General features: G+C 33.0%; 1 protein-coding gene across 1 annotated transcript in view; it reads right to left on the minus strand.

Annotated features, from left to right (window-relative positions):
- Window positions 1-2,909: 2,909 nt before the first annotated feature.
- LOC127698333 (N-acetylated-alpha-linked acidic dipeptidase 2-like) overlaps window positions 2,910-27,883 on the minus strand; it is a 34,133-nt gene continuing 9,159 nt past the window's right edge. The window contains exons 3-18 of the mRNA XM_052201739.1: window positions 25,668-25,790; window positions 24,843-25,032; window positions 22,586-22,682; window positions 20,276-20,368; window positions 19,335-19,420; window positions 19,073-19,192; window positions 18,637-18,722; window positions 18,078-18,141; window positions 15,188-15,255; window positions 13,868-13,965; window positions 13,656-13,746; window positions 9,399-9,488; window positions 7,340-7,505; window positions 6,727-6,808; window positions 6,342-6,434; window positions 2,910-3,691 (exon numbers count right to left, since the gene is read on the minus strand). Coding sequence (XP_052057699.1) covers window positions 3,469-3,691; window positions 6,342-6,434; window positions 6,727-6,808; window positions 7,340-7,505; window positions 9,399-9,488; window positions 13,656-13,746; window positions 13,868-13,965; window positions 15,188-15,255; window positions 18,078-18,141; window positions 18,637-18,722; window positions 19,073-19,192; window positions 19,335-19,420; window positions 20,276-20,368; window positions 22,586-22,682; window positions 24,843-25,032; window positions 25,668-25,790 — 1,770 coding nt within the window. The 3' untranslated portion in view covers window positions 2,910-3,468. The remainder of the gene's footprint in view (window positions 3,692-6,341; window positions 6,435-6,726; window positions 6,809-7,339; window positions 7,506-9,398; window positions 9,489-13,655; window positions 13,747-13,867; window positions 13,966-15,187; window positions 15,256-18,077; window positions 18,142-18,636; window positions 18,723-19,072; window positions 19,193-19,334; window positions 19,421-20,275; window positions 20,369-22,585; window positions 22,683-24,842; window positions 25,033-25,667; window positions 25,791-27,883) is intronic.

Consider the following 27,883-nt stretch of genomic DNA (forward strand, 5'->3'; position numbering starts at 1 on the left):
GCACAGTAAAACTCAGTATAAGAGAAGTCCGGGTCCGATGTCAGAATAGAAAACAAAAGGAAAAAAAAATGACATTATACATAAATAACAACAGACTACTAGCAGTTACTGACATGCCAGCTCCAGACCTCAATTAAATTGATTGAAAGATTATGTCTTCATCATATGAATATCAGGCACAATCCCTCCTGTTAGGGGTTTAATATTATACCGTCATAAAAATATATGAGAAGAACATAACCCGTGTCATGCCAACAACTGGTTTTAGAATAAATGTGTTTAATTCCGATGCAAAGACCCTATAAGTGTCTAAATATTAAAGCCAAAATATGCAATCTTTAATGACCTGACAACAGTATCGTAACTATATCCCTTCTTAATAAGTCTGTTTAAAGGTTTTGTTAGCTTTTGAGGTGAATACTGACATTTTTGTGCTTTGTAAAGAATATTACCATAAAAGATTGGATGTGAAATACCCGAACGTATAAGATGTCTACATGTTGAGTTATATTTACGAATGATGTCCTTATACCGATGATAAAATTTAGTAAATGTTTTGACTAGTTTATGATATCGAAAACCCTGGTGTAATAATTTTTCAGTAATACATAAATTTCTCTCGCTAAAAACTAATACGTTGTTACATACACGAGCAAATCGTACAAGTTGAGATATATAAACACCATAAGATGGTGACAAGGGAACGTCACCATCTAAAAATGGATAATTAACGATAGGAAATGAAAAATAATCTTTTAAATCATAAATTTTTGTATTAAGCTTCCCGTTAATGATATAGATATCAAGATCGAGGAAAGGACAGTGGTCATTGTTAGTATTAGCTTTATTTAAAGTAAGTTCAACAGGATAAATTTCTTTAGTATACATACTGAAGTCGTCATTATTGAGAGCCAATATATCATCCAAATATCTAAAAGTATTGTTAAATTTTTGTATCAGATGTTGTTTCGATGGGTCTTTGCTGATTTTAGTCATAAATTGTAACTCATAAAAATACAAAAACAGGTCCGCAATAAGTGGTGCACAGTTATTCCCAATTGGAATTCCGATAACTTGACGATATACGGAATCTCCAAAGCGAACAAAAATGTTATCAAGTAAAAATTCAAGGGCAGATATAGTATCAAAGCATATCCAATTGACATAGTTCTTTTGTTTGTTGCTACTAAAAAATGACCTAAAAGCGTTTGAACATATGTATTCGCATTCCGACTTTTTAAATGCCCATTTAATTAGGTGTGTGCATTTTTTCTTAATAAGAAAATATGAGGCAAAGTCGTATATAGGGTAGAAAAATCAAAACTTTGAATAGATTCAAAATCACCAATATATGCATGCAATTTATCAAGTACTTCCAACGAGTTTTTGACACTCCAAAAGTAATTAATTCCACTATTTTCAAAGGCCTTATTTGAACAATTTATTATCAGGTTTTTGATAGTACCAAGTGTACTAATACTAAACTGTATACGTACGAAATTTTTATGCGTTCAAATCCTGATGAAGAAACCAAGTAGCCGTTGGAAGCAATGCTTTGCGTCCGATCAGAACGAAATAAATAAAGATTAAGACAAATTAGTGACGCTGTCAGATTAATCATTGTTGATTTGTAGGAAAGAGTTAGGTGTCATAGTATGGCTATACCGAAAAAGCTCTGACAAGTAACTATTGAGATAAGGACATTACTATAATTGATTTATTTTGATCCATTTGGACAAAGTGTTTACTGCCTCGCATTCAGTTTATTTTCTGATGTAGTCCTCGACGCGATCCTACAAGTCCTTTTTTGGTAAATGCGATATTTCATGAAAACCAAAGATCACCTGTGGTAACATGCGCCACATAATGTATATCTGCAAGGATGGACAATTAAAGGGTATTCAGTTTTGATGTAATAATTTACAACATAGTTAAGTTTTGCAACCCAATTTTATGAATATGGTTTGGGATAAAATACGATTGATATATACTAATAGGAAATGATAGTTAATAATTTATTTTTGAAGTTGGGCGCAATTTTATCGAAAACAGACTTTTTAATGGATGAAATTACTTTTTTCTAGGATAATATACTATTCCAAGCTTATACCGATTGTTGCCAAACCATTGTTTGCAAAATTGACTTTGCAGAACACTACATATAATAACACCCTATGAAACAGTGGTCGCAGGTGTGAATATCCAATGTTTAGTATATTCATAGTAGACAAGGGTCTATATTTCGTAGAAGCAGGCCTAAAGTTATCCCGACTTTTCTGGAGTAGGAAAATATCGGATATCGAATCTAACAAATACAATTTCTATACATTTTTCCACGAATGCTAATTTCTTCTTATAAGAGATTATGACGATATGACTTAAAAGAGAGCCGAAAGCTACCAAATGAGTATTCAAAATCATAAGTTAAAAACAAACTGACAGAGCCATGGAAAAAAACGAAATACGAGGAAAAAACAACCAGTACAAAAAAAAACTTAATACTGAACAACACGAACCCCGTCAAAAACCGGTGGTGATCTCAGGTGCTCCAGAAGGGTAGGCAGATGCTGCTCAACATGTGGCATCCGTCGTGAACATAACCCAGATCGCAGTTTTCCCCTCTAATTCTGATTTGAAATCCGCTAGATTACTTTTGAGTGTTTTGTTGATGGTTCTTTTTCTCCTTTGTTCCTTTTTGGTTTTAAGCCATGGTATTGTTGGTCTTACTTCGACTTATAGTTTTGACTGCTTCCCTTGTATCTTCTTACCTATTTGAAAATACAGTTTGATAAAAGACCAATGATAATTTCATTGTTGTTTTATAAAAAATAATATTTGGTACAAATCTGAATTGTTCAAAACAGTCACATTTTTACAATAAAGGTTCTCACATATTTACCTCAGCATTAAATATCGATTGTGTAATCTGAAACCGTAATTGTTTTCACAACTGCTTTCTTTCGAAATCTACAGTACCATATACTTTACAAACTTCTTTGAAACATGGAATATTTATTTTAATGATGCTATCAAACGTTTAGGCACAACTAAATGTTTTATTGGTTTTTATCATGTTGTTTTATTGACGTAAATCAAACTGGTATTAAAATAATTTATAAATGAATGATATACATATACATATTCCAAATAATTTTATAACGCATGCATCCTTCAGTTTAATTCCATTGTTATATACAAGAAAAATCTACTACATTCAGTGCTATCATAATTCATCATTTTATATATGACGTATTTTATTTTTCACTCGATTAATGTAAACAAATATAATCAAAAACATCGAAAATAAGAAAAATGGCATTAAAATAAGCGTTGGCATTATTTTGGTTCAAGAAAGTATAATACTAAAGAATATATTTTCTTAAAGCTATCCATATTCTGTTTAAAATAAGCATTAAATATTTATCAAAATATGTAACATTCAATGAAACTATGTGCAGTACGTACAAATCACGAACTACCTTTATTAAAAACTGGCATGAATTTTGTAACTTCTCTTAAAGTGGAAGTAGCTGATTCTATGGTAAATAAAATGACTGAAAAATGTTTCTTAACAATATTCCATCGACCTTTTTGATCCGGGTCTTTTTCGATTTCAAACAAGGAATCCACCAATCCTGGGAAACTACTTCCAGCATACGTGTTTACCAGACTCTCGGCAAACAGTACATGCCTAGGGATGTAAAACAGAAGTTAATTAATAACAAACTTATTTGCTGGCTTTGTGTTCAAACGTAAAACCACTCCTTTCAAGGGCGGATCAAATCAAAGGATTTTAAACTGAAGAGGAAGGGCGTGTACATTTCCGATATAATGCAAAGTGTCGAGGTGGTGGACAAATTATCGCCATCATTTGTTATTTTTAATGTAAGCAACTATTTTATTTGTTTTTGAAATTCGGTGTAAATGAAAAGTGCGAAAAAAAGTATTTCTTTAATGGATCCTTATGTTATAGACATTAGTCCGAGTTCTTCTCCTGATTGTAACGCTCTACAACAAGGTGCATCCGTTGGCTGTGTGGGATGTATAAATACGCAGCCACGTTTATGGACCCTTGAAACAACTCTTTGAATAGTACATTAATTTCTGTCATGATTTCTTACTTTGAGTAAAGAGCAATCAATCAAGTAATTTTTACACTCTATTTCTACTTGCATGCTTAATTTGCGTAATTTTTTTCACAGTGTTTGGGGTTTTATGGTCATTTATAAAATATCGGTAATTGCACTCAAGATTCACAATTTTATTAGTGTGCTCGTGGGAAATAATCCCCAAATATAAAACTGAATAATAGTTTCAGTTAGAAACAATTTATTGGCGGTGAACTGTTTAATCACTTGAATGAAAGTACATGTGTTCCACCAGTGAGACAGTGCTAATGTATGAGTACTGTATAAACTCACCAGAGCTACCAGGCTTATCATTTTGTACACAAGATACACTTTTTGTCTACATAAGACTCAACAGTGGCGCCAAAATCAAAACAGTTGGAAGGCCAAATCAGTTACGAAATTGAAAAACTATGAAAACCAAAGGTTCCAAAAGTCTGTAACCTTTCCGAATCGAACATAATCATTATGCAACGGCTGATGATTGAAGTCCATATTGTTTAAATATAGAATTATTATAAGGACTGTGAAAACATAAGTAGAAAATATATTGACATCGTCAGTTTGTGATTTGTGCTGATACAGGTGCATGAGCTTCAGCAGACATTTCGAAATATCTAATTGTTTAATGATCAAAACGACATGCATCTTTAATAGTTTTTAATGATTTGCCAAAGAAATATAGGCTTAAAGAAGACTATAATTGAATGTCCATAAAATTAATATTTCTAAGGGGTATAACTCTTTTTAAAATATAGTTGATCGGCACTGATTTTCGAACTTATCCAAGACATTGCTGATATAAGTTTGATAAAAATCTGTCATACATTGTACACGTAGGAGCTTATACAATGCAATTTTTCTATATACTTAACCTTTGATATAAGTTTGATACAAATCTGTCATGATAGCGCTTACAAGAGCGGAAGAACGGACGAGCCTACCGAAGGAACAAATAGAAAAATAAGGGTTATGGGACTTATTTTCTTGCTACAAAACAGAAAAGAAAAATATACTACACATTCCTTATAAAAAGTTAGATTATCTGAGTTATCTCCACTTAAATGACTAAATTGAAGAGAAAACAAATAAATCAAACAAACGTAAATTCTTATCATAAAAAAACAGTTGTAATAATTGGATAAAACACATTTATTGTCTTTTCGGATGAAAGTCTTACAAATATATAACCTTTATCTCTCAAATTTTGTATAATTCATTGAAGATATAGACCGATTGTTTTCTTCTATTTTACAATCTCGATCTACTTAAAAAGGAAGATATCATATTTAGGTAAAACAGTAGTATATAATTAGCAGCGAAATAATATAAGTAAAAGTTAGATATAAAATACAATAGGTGTTGTTATAACAATCATTGATTAATAACAGGTAAAATACAGTCAGTATTTTAAAGCATTACATATTACCCTTTAAAAATTAGAAACAAAAATAAAGTATTCGTAAAATTGTGTTGATATAAAAAAGAATTTAATATAAAAAATAAATAAAAAAAAAACAAAAATTGAACACTTTATACTTGCAAAATTGTGGTGAAGTAAATACTAAATTAATAATAAACAAATAGACAAAAAATCTAAAATTGAACACGTAATACTTGAGAAAAAAAAGTTAAAAAGCTATTTTATTTGTGAACTTTTATGATAACTTTCGCTCAATACAAGAAAAACAATGACATCAACAGATTAATTCGACATACAGTATTGCTCCCACCTGTACCAATGTAGCATGTAGAGGATGTAGATTGAATGGATTGGAATACATAGAAGAAAATAACACGAATATCAACAATTTAGAGTTAACTTTACTGACTATGTCACAGAATACTGGGTTGAGGGTATCCGCCACCTTTAGAACCAATACCATGATTACGAAATAGTAGACCCAAGAACAAGCAACTATTTAGAAAAATGGCATAGTCAGTCTGTCAATGTATTTGAAAGAATCTATTTGAGATATCATTACATATTTTGATCATATATTTTATATTATTCATGAGAATGACACTGGTATATATGATAAATTTCATATGATTATTCCTTTAATAAAATTATATTTATGATTTTATAACACTTAATCATTTACAAATTATTCAACCTATTCCAACAATTTTTCATACAATTTCATACCTAAATTTCAAAATGTTGGCATAGGCTGAATGAACCATACAATACTTTTAACATTATTAATTTACCTAGCATACGGTCGTCCAGGAAGACCTTGTGGATCTAAAAAGGATCTTTCAAACAATATTAACTGATCGTTTATATGCCGAACTTCTAGAGGACTGAAATAAAACATGTCAAAATAAATATATGTGAGAGCAAATTCATTCTTATTACATAAAAAAGGAGAGGTGATATGAGTGCCAACAATACTTACTATCCACCGTAGACAACGTTGTATAGTCTATACACATACAAAGAATTACAACATGTCATCGTGATTCGATTGCCTATCATAATTTACAATGTATTCGATAATCTTTGCTGAATAAATCCTTTACATGTTTCTGAATTTTATATTGTCGTGTTGCCAACAACTTTGAAATTGTTTAATTAACATAAATCATGACTTACTTATATTTATTTACTTTTGTTAACCTGCTTTTGAAAGCCATTGCCTCTGTTTTAAGATTGTCTGTCACCGTTTTTAAATCATCTAAAACAGAAAATAAAGAAAGTTGACCATACCAAATTTGTTTATTATTCATTTTTTATGCTGAAATCCTTTACTATTCAATATAACTTACACTGTCACCACTTAGAACTTTTACCATAGATTTGTTTATGTTTTGAAAAACTCATCATAGATACCAAACTTAAGACTTTGTACGCCGGACATGCGTTTCGTCTACAAAAGACTAATCAGTGACGCTCAAATCAAATTAAGTTGAAAAGGCAAAATAAAGTACAAAGTTGAAGAGCATTGTGATTTATATTTTGCTTTAGTACTCTTCAAGACTAATTCAGTATACTTCAGTCATAAAAAATAGGATATATATGAGAAAGTTGTACATTAACAAAAATAAAATCACATACTAGTAATTATCAATTTCATATCAAAGTACTACACCAGTATTGAATTGCTTCCGAATGGTTTCCAATGAAAACGATTCAAATATTTAAAACTTATAATCACTGCAATATATTAATGTATTGAATAAAAAAATCGGAAATTCCAATTTCTTACCAAAAGTTATACTGTGATTTCGCAGCATTGTTCCATAATCGTCGTCAAGGGTATTTACCAGGGAAAGCAGTTCCATTGCGAAGTTTACAACATCTAATGGAATAACCATTGTATCGGCTAAAGCCCTTGCCATCTCTGCCCATACCTGTCCTGTGGCTTGGTGATGCTGGAATTTAAAAGAACGCATTTGGTCTTTAATACGAATATTTTTTATCAACATGACCAATTCCATGAATATAGCATACATCAACTAACGTCACCTTTTATACATAGCCTTTATAATATACAAGTAGCCAGTTGCCAGTTCATTGTCCCACAGACGTATATAAAGGCAACAGTAGTATACCGCAGTTCAAAAGTCATAAATCAATTAAGAGAAAACAAATCCAGGTAACAAACTAAAACCGAGGGAAACACATTGACTTTAAGAGGAAAACAACGGAACAACAGAAACACTGAACTGCAAAAAAACAAACGCCAACATACATAGAAACGGACTATTTGATAACAACTGCCATATTCCTGACTTGGTACAGGACATTTTAAGAAAAATGGTGGGTTTTACCTGGGTTTTAGGCTAGCAAAACCTCCCGCTTTTATGGCAATGTTAAAAAAAATATCGCTAAAATGACAATACTACGTGACAGGAATACAGTACAAACAAACGCAAGAACACTCAGCACAGAGAAATGCATAAATAAATAATGTAATAGTACATTACAACATGCAAACAGCAGAATAACAACGGACATCTCCCATTAACGACAGCACAGGACACCACAAACTGCGCGTCACATGAATAGATCAACGCCACAAAAAGTGACGTATCTTTGTGATGTCTATATAATCTTGAAATTCATAAAATTATATAGAACGAGATTAAAAAATTCACAATTATTTTCACAATACTAGTCCAAATTATTATCATGATGGGAAACCACAATCTAAGACGTGGTAAAAATGTCGTTAGTTAGTTAAGACACAGACACATCGTATAGATCAACTTATTCGTGATGTTGTCCTTAAAATTTACGGAGTGTCATTTTTAATCTTTCCTCCTCATAACTCTGTTTGGGCAGTTTCCGCGTAAGGAGCACACTCCTGTATATGAAGTCCGTATAGTGTGAACATGCACGAGCATAACGTATCAATTGAGATATGTAAACACCATACGACGGAGCAGAGGGTATGTTACTGCTGAGAAATGGGAAATTGATAATTGGGAAATTGAAATCATCCCGTTTGTCATAGATTTTAGTGTGAAATCGTCCATCTGTGTCTATATTGAGAAAAATATCAAGGTATGAAACAGTCCTTCTAGTATCAGTAGTATCCTTAATTGCAAGTTCACTGGGATATATGAGATTTAAGTACTGACTGAAATATGGGTAAGTCAATGATAGGACATCATAAATATATCTGAAAGTAAAATTAAAGAATTTCGCAAGGTGCTTTTTCTTTTTGTCTTTTAGAAGGTTCTGAATGAATTTTGCTTCATACGAATGCAAAATCAAATCGTCCAGAAGGGGTGCACAATTAGTACCCATTGGAATACCGACTGTCTGTTGAAATATCAATCCTCCAAACAAATATATTGTCAATAAAAAGTCCAGCATTTTGATAATATCATCTTCAGTGTATTTTCTGATATAATCAGTGTGGTTCTTCACAAAATAAGAATGATTATAAGCCAAAACAAGAAATTTATATCTACAATTCAAATTTTTATAGAAAAAGCTCTGTTTAACGATATGGTGAAGTCGATCTTTCAATTGAGCATGGGGAATAGTAGTGTAAAGCGTAGAAAACTCGAAGGTCTTAATGTTGCTGCAAAATTGCAGAGATTGTGCCCTTAGATTTAGCAGTAGATCTGTAGAGTTTTTGAGAATCCACATCTGATTGACACCACTGGTTGAATATATCTCATCACAATATTTTTACTTTTACTGTAGAAAGAATAGTAGTCAGCATTTTACAAGGCTGTTTAGTATATACTGGTTTAAATGTATCTGATTGTCCTATACCCCACATCATCTTTTGCTTAAACACAACATCTTACCTTGAAACCCCGGTCCATGATTTCATCAACAGCCTTAAAAGTTTCATACTTTGAATGGTACAGTGGATAGGAAGACAACTGGTACTTGTTCTATAATGAAAAAAAATATAGGTACATCATCAGGAAATAAGAACGAGCCAAATTAAGGACATAAATTTATATTGTTATCTTGATTTTTTGTTGTATTACTAAAAGAATAAATGTTAAGGAAATATAAGTATTAAGAATCTTCAATGTTAAATTTGAATTCGGGGAAATCTATAGTTGAGTTGTGATTTGAAAAGGAGGCAGAATGTTCAATACATGAAAAAGGTAAAGCTTATGTCAATCTTAAGTGCACCAATATGTTCTGTTTTAATTTCGATTTGTTCTTCAAATGTTTCAGATTTCAAAGAAGGCTTTGCAAGGTGCATGCCTTGAGCAAATTGTAACAACTTATTTTAAAAACACGTATGTCTCCTAAGTAAATTACTTCTTTGGTTTTATTTGGCACTTCTTTTGAGAATTTTCGGTTTTTAATGCGCACGTCTGGCGTACAAAATTATGAGCCTGATATCGTAGATGTGTTTGTACAACCACTAGGTGGATACCAGTGCAAGTGGACATTTAGTCCCCTTGGGTATCATCAGCCTAGTAGTCAGCACCTTTGCATTGACATGAACTATCTTTGATATGTTCCTGTTTATGTGAATTGACTGTTTATGAAATCTTGAATTATTTGAAACACTAAGGTTTTATACCTCCGATTGCCTTAGCCTTATTTGGAACAACTTTTTTAAATTTTCGGTTTTTCTTAAAGTTCGTGTCTGACAATATGGGACAATGTAATGACTTACAGGATCGAACGTATAACGGATATCACAGCTGGGTAATCCGATGAGAAAATGTAATGACTAACAAGATCGATTGTATAACGGACATCACAGCTAGGTAAACTGATGTGAGAATGCAATGACTTACAGGATCTGATGTATAACGGACACCACAGCTGGGTAAACTGATATGAGGATGTTATGACTTACATAATCGAACGTATAATTGACACCAGAGCTGGGTAAACCGACGGGACAATGTAATGACTAACAAGATCGAACGTATCACGGACATCACAGCTGGGTAAACCGATGGGTTAATGTAATGACTTACAGGATCGAACGTATAACGGACATCACAACTGGGTAAACCGTTAGGACAATGTAATGACTTACAGCATCGCACGTATAACGAACATCACAGCTCGTTTAACCGATAGGACAATGTAATTACTTACAGGATCAAACGTATAACGGACATCACAGCTGGGAAAACCGATGGGACAATGTAATGACTAACAAGATCGAACGTATAACGGACATCACAGCTGAGTAAACTGATGTGAGAATGTACTGACTTACAGGATCGAACGTATAACGGACATCACAGTTGGGTAAACTGATGGGACAATGTTATGACTTAAAAGATCGAACGTATAACGGACATAACAGCTGAATAAACCGTTGGGACAATGTTATGACTTGCAAGATTGAACGTATAACGGACATCACAGCTGGGTAAACCGTTTGGACAATGTAATGACATACAGGATCGATCGAACGTATAACGGACATCACAGCTGGGTTAACCGATGGGTTAATGTAATGACTTACAGGATCGAACGTATAACGGACATCACAGTATGGTAAACTGATTTGAAAATGTAATGACTTACATGATCGAACGTATAACGGACATCACAGTTGGATAAACTGATGGGACAATGTTATGACTTACAAGATCGAACGTATAACGGACATCACAGCTGGGTAAACTAATAGGACAATGTTATGACTACCAGATCATACGTATAACGGACATCACAGCTGGGTAAACCGTTGGAACAATGTTATAACTTGCAAGATCGAACGTATAACGGACATCACAGCTGAGTAAACCGTTTGGACAATGTAATGACTTACAGGATCGAGCCAACGTATAACGGACATCACAGCTGGGTAAACCGATGGGTTAATGTAATGACTTACAGGATCGAACGTATAATGGACATCACAGCTGGGTAAACCGTTGGGACAATGTAATGACTTACAGAATCGAACGTATAACGGATATCACAGCATGGTAAACTGATTTGAGAATGTAATGACTTACAAGATCGAACGTATAACGCACCTCACAGCTTGGTAAACCGATGGGGCTATGCAATGACTTACAAGATCGAATATATAATGCACATTACAGCTGGATAAATTGATGTGAGAATATAATGACTTACATGATCGAACGTATAACGGACATCACAGCTGGATAAATAAATGTGAGAATGTATTGACTTACAGGATCGAACGTATAACGGACATCACAGCTGGATAAATTAATGTGAGAATGTAATGACTTACAGGATCGAACGTATAACGGACATCACAGCTGGATAAATTGATGTGAGAATGTAATGGCTTACAGGATCGAACGTATAACGGACATCACAGCTGGATAAATTAATGTGAGAATGTAATGACTTACAGGATCGAACGTATAACGGACATCACAGCTGGATAAATTGATGTGAGAATGTAATGACTTACAGGATCGAACGTATAACGGACATCATAACTGGATAAATTGATGTGAGAATATAATGACTTACATGATCGAACGTATAACGGACATCACAGCTGGATAAATTAATGTGAGAATGTAATGACTTACAGAATCGAACGTATAACGGACATCACAGCTGGATAAATTGATGTGAGAATGTAATGACTTACAGGATCGAATGTATAACGGACATCACAGCTGGATAAATTGATGTGAGAATGTAATGACTTACAGGATCGAACGTATAACGCACATCACAGCTGGATAAATTGATGTGAGAATGTAATGACTTACATGATCGAACGTATAACGGACATCACAGCTGGATAAATAAATGTGAGAATGTAATGACTTACAGGATCGAACGTATAACGGACATCACAGCTGGATAAATTAATGTGAGAATGTAATGACTTACAGGATCGAACGTATAACGGACATCACAGCTGTATAAATTGATGTGAGAATGTAATGTCTTACAGGATCGAACGTATAACGGACATCACAGCTGGATAAATTAATGTGAGAATGTAATGACTTACAGGATCGAACATATAAAGGACATCACAGCTGGATAAATTGATGTGAGAATGTAATGACTTACAGGATCGAACGTATAACGGACATCACAGCTGGATAAATTGATGTGAGAATGTAATGACTTACAGGATCGAACGTATAACGGACATCACAGCTGGATAAATTGATGTGAGAATGTTATGACTTGCAAGATCGAACGTATAACGGACATCACAGCTGGGTAAACCGTTTGGACAATGTAATGACATACAGGATCGATCGAACGTATAACGGTCATCACAGCTGGGTTAACCGATGGGTTAATGTAATGACTTACAGGATCGAACGTATAACGGACATCACAACTGGGTAAACCGTTGGGACAATGTAATGACTTACAGCATCGAACGTATAACGGACATCACAGTATGGTAAACTGATTTGAGAATGTAATGACTTACAGGATCGAACGTATAACGGACATCACAGCTGGATAAATTAATGTGAGAATGTAATGACTTACAGGATCGAACGTATAACGGACATCACAGCTGTATAAATTGATGTGAGAATGTAATGTCTTACAGGATCGAACGTATAACGGACATCACAGCTGGATAAATTAATGTGAGAATGTAATGACTTACAGAATCGAACATATAAAGGACATCACAGCTGGATAAATTGATGTGAGAATATAATGACTTACAGGATCGAACATATAACGGACATCACAGCTGGATAAATTAATGTGAGAATGTAATGACTTACAGGATCGAACGTATAAAGGACATCACAGCTGGATAAATTGATGTGAGAATGTAATGACTTACAGGATCGAACGTATAACGGACATCACAGCTGGATAAATTGATGTGAGAATGTAATGACTTACAGGATCGAACGTATCACTTACATCACAGCTGGATGACCTGATGGGATAATGTTATGACTTACAAGATCAAACGTATAACGCACATCACAGCTGGGTAAACTGATGTGAGAATGTAATGACTTACTGGATCGAACGTATAACGGACATCACAGCTGGATAAACTGATGGGATAATGTTATGACTTACAAGATCAAATGTATAACGCACCTCACAGCTGGATAAACTGATGGGGCAATGTAATGACTTACAGGATCGAATGTATAACGGACATCACAGCTGGGTAAACCAACCATTTTTACCATTGGAGCATAATCACTTCCGGAACCAACACCACCAACACTAAAACAGAATTGAAATTGAATTTACACTTAATTATGGTTTAAAACATTACATTAAAAAATCTTGCATAAAACATTGGAAAATGAAGATAATTTCCACCAATCGTGTATATTAAACTTACCGAGGAACACTGTTAGGGTCACTGCTATCCTTTGGAAAAGATGCCTTCCATTTATCATAAACAGTTTTATGGATTTCAGTGGAGTCTGGATTAGGGACCTGGTTGTAAGTAAATACAATGTATACTATAAACAATATTTATTTAGATAAATCATCACATAACGATATAATACAATTGAAATAAATATTCAGGATTCAGAAACAAGCAAATTTGCTATTACAAATCTGTCTCCACTACACAAATAATACATTTATTGAACAATACATGAATATGAATACTGGCATGCTCTGTAATAAATATATAAATATGAAAAGGTGAAAAATACAATAGAGAAAAAACATAAACATGAATTTTTGTAATGTATAGTGTGAAATGCTTGGGTTCTTATTGAAAGATGAATAAGTAACTTAAAGGGTTAAAACGTTTGCTTTTGATAATGTATTTCTGCACCAAACTAAATAAATGACTATTTTGCTCATCTAAGAGTACCGTTGATCCAAAAAGCAAAATTTGTGTGTCAACTTGGACAGGAACTAATAGTTCATGTCTTAAATCGGTGTATATGGGACAAGATAAAAGGAAGTGAGATTTTGTTTCTACATCACCATAACGACAGTGTGGGGAGTCTACTAAATTACGAAGGAATAGGTGAGAATTCAATGAACTTGAATCCATTCTTAAGCGAGCATGAAGAATTTGACCAAGACGATATCCTACATTGTAATACATTGGGACCTTACTATTTGGGGTACGAATTTGTTTTTTGAATAATTGATTCACATTTTCTTATGTATAGTATTAGAAATGATTAACAATATATCTTCTTCATGTTTTCCATAGTTCAATTATTAAAATATCTAAGCAAATTTGTCTGCCTGGACCACGAACACTGCTTCCATCATTCACTGCGCCGGATTAGCAAAACTATTATAGCCAATTTCAATACGAAGATATCAGGAATGATATTTTTAAGACTTTCAGATTTCACACACTGGCTTATCCATAAACGGTGTTGCATGTCAAAATAAATAAATAAAAAAATCCAAAATCTATACAGAATAACTACATGACACCTTATAAACTGGAAGCAGTAGGCGAATAATTTAAATATAACTTACATTCTGAAACACTGATAAGTTGCATGTACACGAAACGCGCGTGTGGTGTACAAAACGATAAGGCTGGTATCTTGGATGCGTTTTCTAAACTTACTATCAGGAACATGATTGAAGCAAATACATTGATATCAAATATAAAATATTCTAGTTATCTCTGAATTTTGAATTACCATCTACGCATTTATTTCTGTATTATAAGTACCTTTTTCGTAGCTGAGAAAATGACATCATACAACAGTGGAGTCGACAGCGCCCTCAGAGAAAAGTTACCTGTATTAAAAATATAAATTTCAGCAGCTAGAAACTAGAAGTTATCATTTTGCACATCCATCTACGAATTATTATATACATGTATTATCATAAAACTGTGCCGAATTAAACAGTTTTTAGAAACTTTTTTGCAACCGTTCGACAGTCCAATTGGGCATCTGCATGATGCAATTCGAAAATGTTTTGAAGATGTAAGCCAACCTTGGTTCGTAAAGGAATGAATGTTTCTGTAAAAATCTTTAATATAAAAACAAGGAGATGTGGTATGATTACCAATGAGACAACTATCCACCAAATTTCAAATGCAGTGGATGTAAGCAATTATAGGCAACCGTATGGCCTTCATCAATGAGAAAAAACCCATACCGTATAGGCAGCTATAAAAAGTCCCGACATGAAAAATGTGAAACAATTCAATTGTGCAAACTAACGGTCTAATTCATAACAAAACAATTTACGAAAAAAAAATATGACTGTCTGTTATCATGCAAATATTTGCCATAATACATTGCAAATTTGGCATTTGTTCTGAGTACCACTCGATAAAAACTGAAAACTGTAGTACAATACCGACTCGTAGAAAATCAAATATTCAAAAGGCTAAAGGTTGACAAATATAGCAGTAACTCAAAACATTTTGGTATCAGGAACTCCAAACGATGTACTGTTGGGTGTCACGACAGTATAAATAAAGGCAACAGTAGTATACCGCTGTTCAATAGTCATAAATCGATTAAGTGAAAACAAATCCGGGTCACAAACCAAAACCGAGGGAAACACATCAACTATAAGAGGAAAACAACGGAACAACAAAAACAATGAACTCTACGTAAACAAACTCAAACATATATAGAAACGGACTATTTGATAACAACTGCCATATTCCTAACTTGGTACAGGACATTTTAAGAAAAAAAAAGAGTGGGTTGAACCTGGTTTTATGGCAAGTCAATCCTCCCGCTTATATGACAATGTTAAAAATGCCGCTAAACTGACAACATTACGTGACGGGAATACATTACAAATAAGCGCAAGAACGCTCAGGTCAGAGAAATACATAAATAAATAATATAATAGTACATTACAACATGTAAACCACAGAATAATAACGGACACCTCCCATGAATTTACGACAGTACACCAGGAGACCACAATAGAATTATAAACTGTGCGTCACACGAATGTATCAACGCCACAAAAAGTGACGTATTTTTGATGACATTTATTTTATCACAGGTAAATTTCTAAAAATAGAATATAAAATTGGGATTGAGTTTGTAATGGTGTAATTATTTGTATTTTATAACCATGTCGGTTTTTCTTCTATTTTACTATTATTACTCTTCAACTTCGTGCTTTACTTAGCATATTGACTTTTTGGGTTCTAGCGTCACTGGTGCGTCTTTTATGGACGAAACGCATGTCTGGTGTACAAAATTATAAGTTTGGTATCATTGTTGAGTTTATGTTACCTAGCTATGCATGTTACTCTTTTTGAAACCATCATCATGTCTAGTAATATGAGTCAAAGAATATGTTATAACCGGTTATAGACCCCACGATTAGACAACTAAAACTTTGTTAAATAATACATTGTATTGTAAAATTTTATATGTTTTGACTGTCTTGTGGCCAATTTCAATTATGGTCCTAAATGATTTAGATTATTTCCTACCTTTTGGTTTCAAACATATCATAGCATGATAGTTATTTCAGAATATGCGGATCATACGAAGTCGAAGTCAAATCGGTGTTATACGTTAATTGACTTCTATAAGCCTACTAAAAAATGAAATAATATATGGTTGTAAATTGCCACTGTAATTTGTTATCCCCTTTTTGTATCATTTCCACTGGTTACCATCTCTTTCTAGACCCGAATGTATACCACTATTCACACAGTAGCAACTGATTTGATACTATCACATTTTCAGTGATATTTTTTATTATAAATATTTAGTTGCTTAACATTGTTCTTGTACTAAGGTTACAGGTCTCTAAATTATAAATACATGGCAAAATCCGGAAGAAATTAATCCCGTTCTCTATCATGTAAACTTTCCATAGAATTTTTCATTTTTTTTTCTTTTCGGAAATCATACTTATAAATCGAAGTTTAGTTTTTTTTTTTTCTTCTTTTTGGTTTAATATTAGCTCTTTTGTTTTGATTTTCCTTATTTTCCTAGGCTATATGTATCAGGGGGCAAACATGTTTCATGAATGGCAAAACTCCATCGCTTTGCATGGAAACAATTACTTGTATCCATCGCTTAATTGGTTAAATATTTATAACGAGTTTTTTGTACTCAATGCAATGTTTCAAATTCAAATTAAGCATATTTTTTTTTTTATTTTTTAAATCCTGAAATTTAAACATTATAATTTTAATTATTTCATGCAGTTGTTCAATTTTCATTTATCGCTTCTTTTTTGTTTCAACTTTAACGTTACAAGATTTAGCGATCAATAGTAATAATGTTTTGTGTCTGTTGACGATAGAGGTGGGGGTCTAATCGTGACATCCCAACAGCCAATGCAGTTTGAAAACGCAAACGACGATGTTTCAAAATAACAAATGATTGAACATCAATAATGATGAACCTTGAATAATAACATATAAATAAATGACTAGAATGGTTAGAATCATAAATTTACATGACTTCTCTGCTTTATCGCTTTTTTTTTCGAACGCAATCTTATATAATTAAGATTATTATAATTATTAAAGGATTGGTACATATTTTTATTGCAATCTTGATATTTAGCACTAACATATCATACACAATCAACGACTTTCTATTGAGTTGCTACTGGTCACATACCTTGCAAAGCTAGATCAACATTTAGATAAGCAAGTGATCTCTCCGCTAGATTTTTTACATATTGCTGAAATAAACACCAAAAAAAACACATATATGTTAAGTTTAAAGCATTTATGTTCATCCTAGGATTTTGTTGGATATTTGTGATGTTTTGTTGTTGTCTCAAGTTTAATGATTTACGGAATTTTCTGTTGATAGCATATATTTGATCATTTCCATCAAGTGTATTCGCAATTGTTTTAGACTCGGACGAGTAAGAGCTTTATTGATATATTGTATACACATCTTTTTGTTATTTCACGGTGTCGTTGGATTACTCTAACATTGATGTATATCCCTTCTAATATTCATTATGTTTGTCTTTACTTTTTACTTGAAATTTTTGTGTTTTCTGTCATTTTATTATTTTCTTTTTACCTCTCTTTGCTCTTATAATTCTGTTCAGAAGATCTGCATGCGCGTGTTAATTTGTCTCAGTGTTTCTTTTAAGTCACATGACTATTATTCTGAGAAAATAACATGACATAAAACACAGAACATCACAGTTAAGTAAACATACCTCAACCCATTCTACAGAACCAACTAAACCATATTCTTCTGCTCCCCAGCTACAAAATATTATGGACCGACGTGGTCGCCATTTGTCTGAAAACGGTATATACTCATTTTATACTAACTACAAGTAAGAATACTAAAGGGTTAACGGAAGTCGTAAATCGAAAGAACGGACAAGACCCTGACTATTTCAAAGAGGAAAAAACGGTGGCAACTATTCATAAAATATATATTTTGTTACTCGTGTTGAAATCTGGTAAAAAGTAACTTACAATGTATCATATAACGGAAAAACAGAAATGTAGTTCAAACGCTATATTTTTGTTTCGTTATGGAATTGCTAATCTTTAGAAATGGTCAAAATATACAAAATATTTATTGCACCAAACAGTATAAGCTTAGACAGAAACTATTGCAGATAATATCAAAAACTGACTTACTACTTTTAACCAGTTGTCCCATGACACGTGACACCTCCTTCATTACAGCTGTACCACTGGAAGGATCAATTGAACCAAACACCCAAGCGTCTCTATGGTTACCCAAAAGTACGTATCTGTCTTATAATATACGCAAAATTTGTAAATAACATAATATGTTTTCACCGATTTGATTGAAACAAGGTAAAATATATTTATAAACAATAAAATCATATATGATGTACAAATTTTAAAATAATCCGATAAACAAAACAATGTATACCTGGTTCAATAGCTCCCCTTATTATTCCAATAACATTGTAAGTATTGACTCTTTTATTTGCTGTAGATATCCTCATTTTGACTTTCCTGAAAGTAGAAATTGATAAGAATAATCTCCGAAAACATTTATTCCTTAATTGGTTAATACTGAAATATCATATAGAACAATTTCTATTTTTATATTGTAAATCTTTCATGCAGTCACATGTAGCGACGTTTTTACGTGAGTAGTATCATACATTTTTGCCATCTGGTCGTGCTAACAAGGCGTAGTGTTTTATATATTCTTAGTGAGGGTTTTGCTTCTCTTATATTCATATTATGTGATTTTAGTGTTATTATTTCCCTGTCGACGCACCTGGTTTCGCTCTTTTTCAGTTCATGTGATTCCTGCGGATTTTGTTTGTTACCTTGATTTGTCTATACCAGATCGATTTGGTAAACTACTGTCACCTTTCTGCATTACAAAAAAAATAAAATATTTTGGGACGAAATTAAATAATACATGTGTTGGATAATGCCAAACTCTGAACGCACAATGACAAAACTTATATTGTTGTGGGACGTTCGTTTTGGTATGCAGGTTTTACCAATATTACGCCACAACCTATTGACCATGCGGGAACTGTTGACCATTTGGTCGGGGTTCATGTTGTTTTATCTTTAATGTTCTGTGTGGTGTTTTAGTGACTTGTTTTTTGTTCATCCTTTTTCTTCTTCTGGTGTTGTCTCTTTTTCTTCATCATGACATTTTGGTTTCACCTTGGTATCTTCTTTCTTAATCTATATATACACAAATCTGTCTGCGGACGCTGACTTCAGATGACTACTGTAGAAGAATTAAGTTTCAAGTATATATTTTAACGACGAATCTCTACAAATACTAAAATGCACATTGGTAATAATAAAAGCGTAAAATTTTATAACTATTGAACTTGTTACCATGTTGAATTACTCAACTGTCCACCATATCTGTAAGTGACGTTTGGTACATCACCTTCCCACTCCGATGTAACATTATCACCAGTCATCTGTCTGTAATCAAATTGTAATCTCTATCATTCATTCAAATCCTTCGATTGTTTTTTTTTTTAATTTTATTTTCAAATACTGCGTATTTGTTTTGAATAGGGAGAGTTAAATCATTATACGTTAGTTTTGATAAAACAAATAGTTTATTCCGACACAGTTTTAAATAGTAAAACACTTTATTATAAATCAAATGTTGTAAGAATGATCTTCTTACTTGTTCCACTCTTCCGCTTCAAATAATATATTTCATTAAAAGTAAAGTGTCTACACGTACATGAATTATCATGGATATGTTCATATTCAGTAAATTTACGGTTTATAATATGATGCATTATACGAAACTATAAGGTTTTGTCTACCACAAGCATAGATTGCCTAGTCGACTTTGATTCAATTTTTTTTTGGAATTTTCTGCTTTGAATGCTCTTCAACTTCGTACTTGCTTTGGCTTTCCGACTGTTTCGATTCGAGCATCACTAATGTGTCTTGTGTAGAAGAAACGCATGTTTGGCGTACAAAATTATAAGCCTGGTATCTTTGAGGAGTTGTTTTCCTACTTTATTTGCTTTTGAATACTCGTGTATTGAATTTTTCGCCTTTTTACAGTTTTTAAAATAGTATTATTGACGTTTCTATTCTCTCATACTTATGTGCTTTTATTTATACTCTTGGCATTTTTACTGTGTTGTTTGTGACGTTGATTTAAGAAATCTACTTCAAAGTACATCGATCGATATCTGAGTGTGGGAATATATAAGTGAAAAGGTAGTACTTCGTCCTTAGTGACTACCAGCATTGTTTAATAGGGTAAATAAATGGCTGTATTTCTTATATCTCTTTCTTATCATCTGTAAAACAGATTTTATTGGGTAAAGTTTTTTTTAATCGATTGTACACGTTTCTTTTTATTTTTCCTTTTTCATTGAATAAGATAATAAAGGGAGGGTTGAGTTTTAACAAAAATAATATTTTAACTTGCTACAAGATCGTGTGCCTGTCCCAAGTCAGGAACCACAACCTTTTTGTTGTTGTTTCTTAAGGTTCATGTATTAATTTGATGGTGTCTATTTAATTATTCCTAACTTGTTCAGATTTGGCGATTTTGAGCTAGATATAAGCATGACTTGACTATCATTGAGGTCAGTATGTGACTCCTGGATTTATTACAGGATATGGTGTATCAATTCATGACAAAAAAATACTACATGCACACAAGAACAAAAAACAAATGCAAAGGAAACGCGCTTTTTATTGGTGTTCTCCATCACAGAGATATCTTAAACATGAACAAAACCTCACTGAAAGTTCAATACGTCCCTTAACACAGGTTAAAGCAGAAGTCTTAGTTAGATGCGGATCAAGCTACTTCTGTGAGTACAATAACCTAGCTGTCGGGTGATATGAACACATTATATCTAACCAAGAATTTTAACAAATACAATAATAAATAGCCCGACAAGACATTACGACATATGTTTTAGGGATAATTAAAATAATATTGTAAATATTTGGTGCATCCGAAGCGCTTTTCTGGATTATCCATCATCAGAAAAGCTCAAACACAAACATATAAACGCTCAAACACAAACATATAAAAGCTAAAGCTATATCATTAATACTTCAATACAAACGCAAACATATAAAAGCTCAAACACAACCATATAAAAGCTAAAGCTATATCATTAGTACTTCAATACATGAGGAATTATATGATGCAAAAGGACCTTAAAAAAGAAAATCCACCTTAGGCCAACTTTGCCTGAGGGAGTTTCTTAATACGTTCTAAATTTTCAAAGGATAATTTACGAAAGATAGGTCATAGATCATGTCAGTACCGAAGCATTGACTACTAAGCTGAATATGCCATCGGGGACTAGCCAGTCCACAACCAGTGCTAGAAAAATAACTCTTTATAAATTTGGTGCGTCTATACTTCTATTTTTGGAAGGGGAAATTACGTATAAATGGGACATACGATTCGGATTGACTGCAAACAAATTTCAATAAAAAATCTTGTTTGGGGCAGTGACATATTGTATACATAACTCTGTTAGGGGTGCTGTGCAATATTGTCAACTGGTATATCTTTCTTGATTAATATTTTGTGTTTGTCATTTTTTTATTTTATTATATCAATTATAAGTATTTGGCTGGACGTTATAAAACTTCAATTTGTATAGATCAAACACAGAGGAAGTATTATTCAAAGGTCGAACTTACTGCAGTATTTTTTCAGCGATGCCGTATCCAACAGGGTGTGTTATAATTTTTGGTAAGCCAGCTTCTGGTTCATCCTCTCCTAGACGGTATGCAGTCTCTAATAGTTAAAAATGTATATATATATAAGGGTGTCATACAAGTATTTTAGGGTAGCAAAAAAGATATATTTGTATAAACAGCTAAACTAGTTTAATTGAGTACACTCCCATTATATCCCAATCAGCGAAAAAATGCATTAAATGCTATTATAGTCAAAACGCACAACATGAATAAAAAGAAACCCACTAAAATATTAAGTACACTAATAGTATAGAATAAGAAAATACAGCTAAGCAAAACTATAATATTAGACCGTATTAAAATGCGTATTGGTACTAAGAGCAATATAATATACAAGTGGTTCTTTGATTGATTATGTTCTATTGTTCATCTATATCAATATACATTGATTATAATAAAATGCAATCTTACCCTTGTGGTGATCCATGAATAGTTACTTAATACATGGAAAAAGTATGTTCGATGAAACTAAGAAGGTTAATTCTTTTTTAGCAAACATTTTCACCTCCTCGTCCAATCAACTCGTCCAATTTGCTAGGATGAGGAGTTATAAATATATACTAAATATACATAGCGTTTACAAGTCATTAAAAAGAGGCAAAGATACCAAAGGGATAATCAAACTAGTAACTAGAAAAAGAACTGACAATGCCATGGATAAAATCGAAAAACTGCGAAAAGACAAACAACAATATACAAGACCACTTAGAAAACCAAAGACTGGGCAACACGAACCCCACCAATAACCGGGGGTGATCTCAGGTGCTCCGGAAGTGTAAGCAGAATCTGTGAGTCATTCGTCGTGTTGCTCATATAAGTACAAACCCGGTGATACGTATAAATTGGTAGGTCACATGCGAGGAAACGTGGACGGGATTGTGGTTTCGACAATTGTGTCGTCATTTGTGAAACAGATATTCCATAACGATCAACCAACTTGTGATGGCGTCCGTAAAAATTTCGAAGGGATGATTTTAACTTGGAACTTTTGGTTTAAAAGCTTCCTTGAACGCAGCAACCGTCTATCAAGGAAATAATGATAGAGAATGCACGTTCTGGATTATCGTATCAACTGGGAGATTAACCTCCATATGCATGTGCTGCTGGAATGGTATAAGAACAATACAATGTAGTACAAATAGCATTAATGGTACCAGTTTTACTGCACCAGATGCGAATTTCGACTATTAATAACTCTGCAGTGATGCTCGAGGCCAAAATATTTGAAAGTCAAAACATAATACAACGTTGAAGAGCTGATAAAAAGCAAAAAGACAAAGTAAAGCCAAAATGGGAAATGAAACAGAGCTATGCATGAGAGAGATACATTCCTTAATTTAAAATAATATCGAAATTTTATCACAGCAAATTTAAATAAAACAATATCCGTATTTGCATGCCAGTTCCAAAGTACTAGCTACTGGGCTGTTGATACCCTCGGCGTCTAACAGTCCAACGGCAAGATATCGACTCAGTGGTAGTAATAACATTAACGGTTCCATTTTTACTGCAACAGATGCGTCTTCCGACAATTAATGTCTTTAAAGTCGAGGTCGAAATATTTGAAAATCCAAAAAATAATACAAACTTCGAAGAGGTGATACAACCAAATAGGACAAAAAAGGCAAATCAAACCCAGATAAGAAACCAAAGCTATGAATGTATGCATGATGTATTTTGTAAAACAACCATTCGTGGCATTTTTTCCTGAATTATATTTTATTTTTATATGATTGGTTAATTGTACGTGTCGTTCTACTACCAAACAAACAAACAAAAAAAGAAATCATTTATCGTTTACTGTTGAACTCATTGATATTTATCGTATTTTATGGTTGTTCAAAATATTTTGTGATAAGTCATTACTAAGAAATCATTATTTAAATACACGTATTGAAATTAAGTGTCATTGCTCTATATAGATGATTGATACCCATATCATATTTTTCGTGCAGAAATTCAGACTTGTCTTAAAACAGGTGATTTCTTCAATAGAATAAATCATACAAATACATTAAAATTTAAAAAAATGATACAGAAACAACAGATATTTCTGTATTTGCTGGTAAAATTTCTTTCAAATCGGACAAGAAATAGCTTTAGAACAGGTTTTAGAATGTTCTTTTATATAAAACATATAGCAAAATTTTGGAGTGGTGAAACACTTTTAACTTCTGACAGCAAAATAAGACGGTACCTGTTGCTGGATAGCCAGGCGTTAAAGGATCCCCGGACCTCAGAAATATTGTTCCGCGTTGTGCCCCTGATGCTGGGAGCCACCAGTCATGAGGATATACTTGTGAACTATCAGTTTGTCCCATAGCATAGTCTGCTGGGTCCGAGTATAGTATAATTCCTATGGCCCCATGCATATATGCTAGATTTGCCTGCAATATAAAAAGAAAATGTGCAAATACAATATCCTCTTAACTCAACTGCAAGATTTACTGAGAAGTTTAGTATCGCGAAGGCTTTTAAATATCCCAGCTAAAGGCGCAAGTGGTTTCTCTCATGATTAAACAATTCCAAACATAACGATCCTTAGAGGTACTTCATTTTCAAACTGTACAAGACTTTAAGTTTTCTATAAAAATGGAAAAACTGATAAAAGGATGTTTATGGCAATCTTACATGCAACGCTAGTTCTCACACTGGACTGAAGCATCTTTAAGATTGAGTTTTTAAACACAGACCACAAGGATGTAAAAGTTTGATACTTAAGTTATGATTTAAAAAAAAACTCATACGGATTATTTTACCTATTACCTCTTTTTCTATACCCAGAGTGAACCTTAAAGACCCTGCATTATGAAACAAATATATATGCGGCGGTCATTTTTTTACCGCTTGATATTTTGGGGGTCACTAATTCATAACCTATCACTTGTTGTGACTGCAAGCTAAGAAATGAATGTCAAATAAAAAATATTTCTGCAGTTTATTGTTGGGTTATTGTTTCATTTTCCCATATCTTTTTATTTACATTGTCTTCAGATTCAATATACGTTACACGAGTTCTTACTTTATCTCCTCGAAATATCTTCCCATATCTTGCAATAACAATTTTCCCGGATACATTTATTTTTAAACTGTCTAAATGAGTATAATCCTCAACTCTTCCATAGTTTACATAAATCAACTGATCCTGAAAAAAACCGAAACATATCATATTTTTATCATGAATTTATACAGTCAAAATAGTCAAAATATTCAAGCTATCTAAAAGTAATTCATTTGTTACTGAAATATGCACTTTCAATACATCTTCTAATGGTTTCCTTGTATCTTGTAATATTACTTTCGCTACATTGTTAAAGTGTGAATAAAGTTTTGAACGAACAAACTTAAGTTTATACTGAGTATTAGTCTAGTGATATATTACGTTTGAGAAAAGAATGAAGATTATGAAAGTTTTAAGAGATTCGAGTGCAAGTGATACACACGATAGGGCATACTTTGCAGCAAGTGCAAGGGCGCTGCCTCCTCAAGATCAAGTCGCAGAAAAAAATTGAGAAAATTCAAAGGGAAAATCAAAAGCAATTTCATCAACAAAAACAAAACGACTATCAACAGTCCACAACATTCGACCAAGAAAACTAAGAGGATGAAATGGTGCATGGAAGTTTAAGGGTAAGCAATCAAAGTATAGTAATGCAATGTTTAAGAAAACCCTAAGGTATGCTATGTCAAATCTTTTTTTATCCAATTAAAACTTATTTATTGTTTGAGAATTAAACGTGGGTATCCTTCTAATTTTTACTTTTTCTGAAAAATAAAAAACTCGGCTGAAATCTAATACAGTTTTTTTTTAAGATAACTGTAGGACACATATTATCCCTTTTCGAACATTTATCAGAATCTGTAACTAAGAATTCGTATTTTAAAATGGATAGTTAAACATGCAGAGATTTATCCTAGATATCTGTTGGTTTTTGTGTCGTGTGTGGTCGTCTCATTGGCGTATACCCATTATATCCCAACAGTCATGTACACAAAAGAAGTAAGAAGATATCCATGGGGCCTAAAAAACATAAATCGAAAAAAAAAACAGAATAAGCACCACGGCCAGAACAAAATACGAAAAAAAAACAGAGTAAGCACCACGACCAGAACAAAATACGAAAAAAACGGTACACATAGCTCTGCAAAGAACTTAAAACCGAGTAACACGAACCCCCTCCAAAAAGATACCACGAAAAGTCATGCCACTGATGTCATAAAATTTCATCAAAGATACCAGGCGTATGCATGTATACGCCAAGCGTGTATTGCGTCTACAGGAGACTCACAAGTGGCGCTCGAATGAATATAGTAGGAATGCCATACCAATAACAAAGTTGAAGAAAACTGAAAACAAAACAATTCAAAATGTACTAAATCTGCCTTCAGTCATCCATACCTGGGGTAGAAGCTTTTTTACATTTGTTGAACAGTTCATTTACAGAAATTTTCAGAAATGACCACATCTCAATGATAATTCATGTCAGCACAGTAGCGTTGACTAATAGACTGGTAAGACCCTCGAGAACGAGATGGCCACCAGTAGTGGCATCGACACAATGGTAAAACTCATCAAATATACCAGACTCATTATTATAAAGTAAGCCAGATGCGAGCGTATTGTCTTTATAAGACTCATCAGTGGCATTCAAATAAATCAATTGGAAGGCCAAATCAAAAACAAAGTTAACAAGCATTGAAAACCAAAAGTGATTAAAAAAAACAATGTGGCTAAGGTTATCTATACTTGGAGGTAGAAAAGCCAAGCTTCGAAAGATTCTAGCATTTAATCAGCAGTTTATTTACAAAATAATGATTCATTTCTCATTGATAAATTCATGTAAGCACAGGAATGCTGAATACTGGGCTATTGTTACTCTCGGAGACGAAACGTCCACCAGTAGTGGCATCGAACTAACGATTGTAAAAATTCATCAAAGTTACCAGGGGTTCTTTTCACAAAAAGATCTTACGACAAAAATTGATTAAAGTTATACTGAAATGTTAATCTCTCGTAAGTTTTTTTGTGAAATTGATTGCAGACTTTTAATTTTGTATGACAGATGAGCGTTTCGTCTTCACAAGATTAATCAGTGGTGATCGAACCATAACAATAGATAGGCAAATCAATTAGCAAATTGAAGAGCATTGAAAAACAAAGATTTAAAATAGTTTAGTGAAATCTGGCTTATTGCGTGTTTTGAAGATTTTAACATTTCACGAATCGTTAATTTACTG

This window comes from Mytilus californianus, unplaced genomic scaffold (genome assembly GCF_021869535.1).
Source record: "Mytilus californianus isolate M0D057914Y unplaced genomic scaffold, xbMytCali1.0.p SCAF_4, whole genome shotgun sequence".
In the NCBI taxonomy this organism is placed as follows: Eukaryota; Metazoa; Mollusca; class Bivalvia; order Mytilida; family Mytilidae; genus Mytilus; species Mytilus californianus.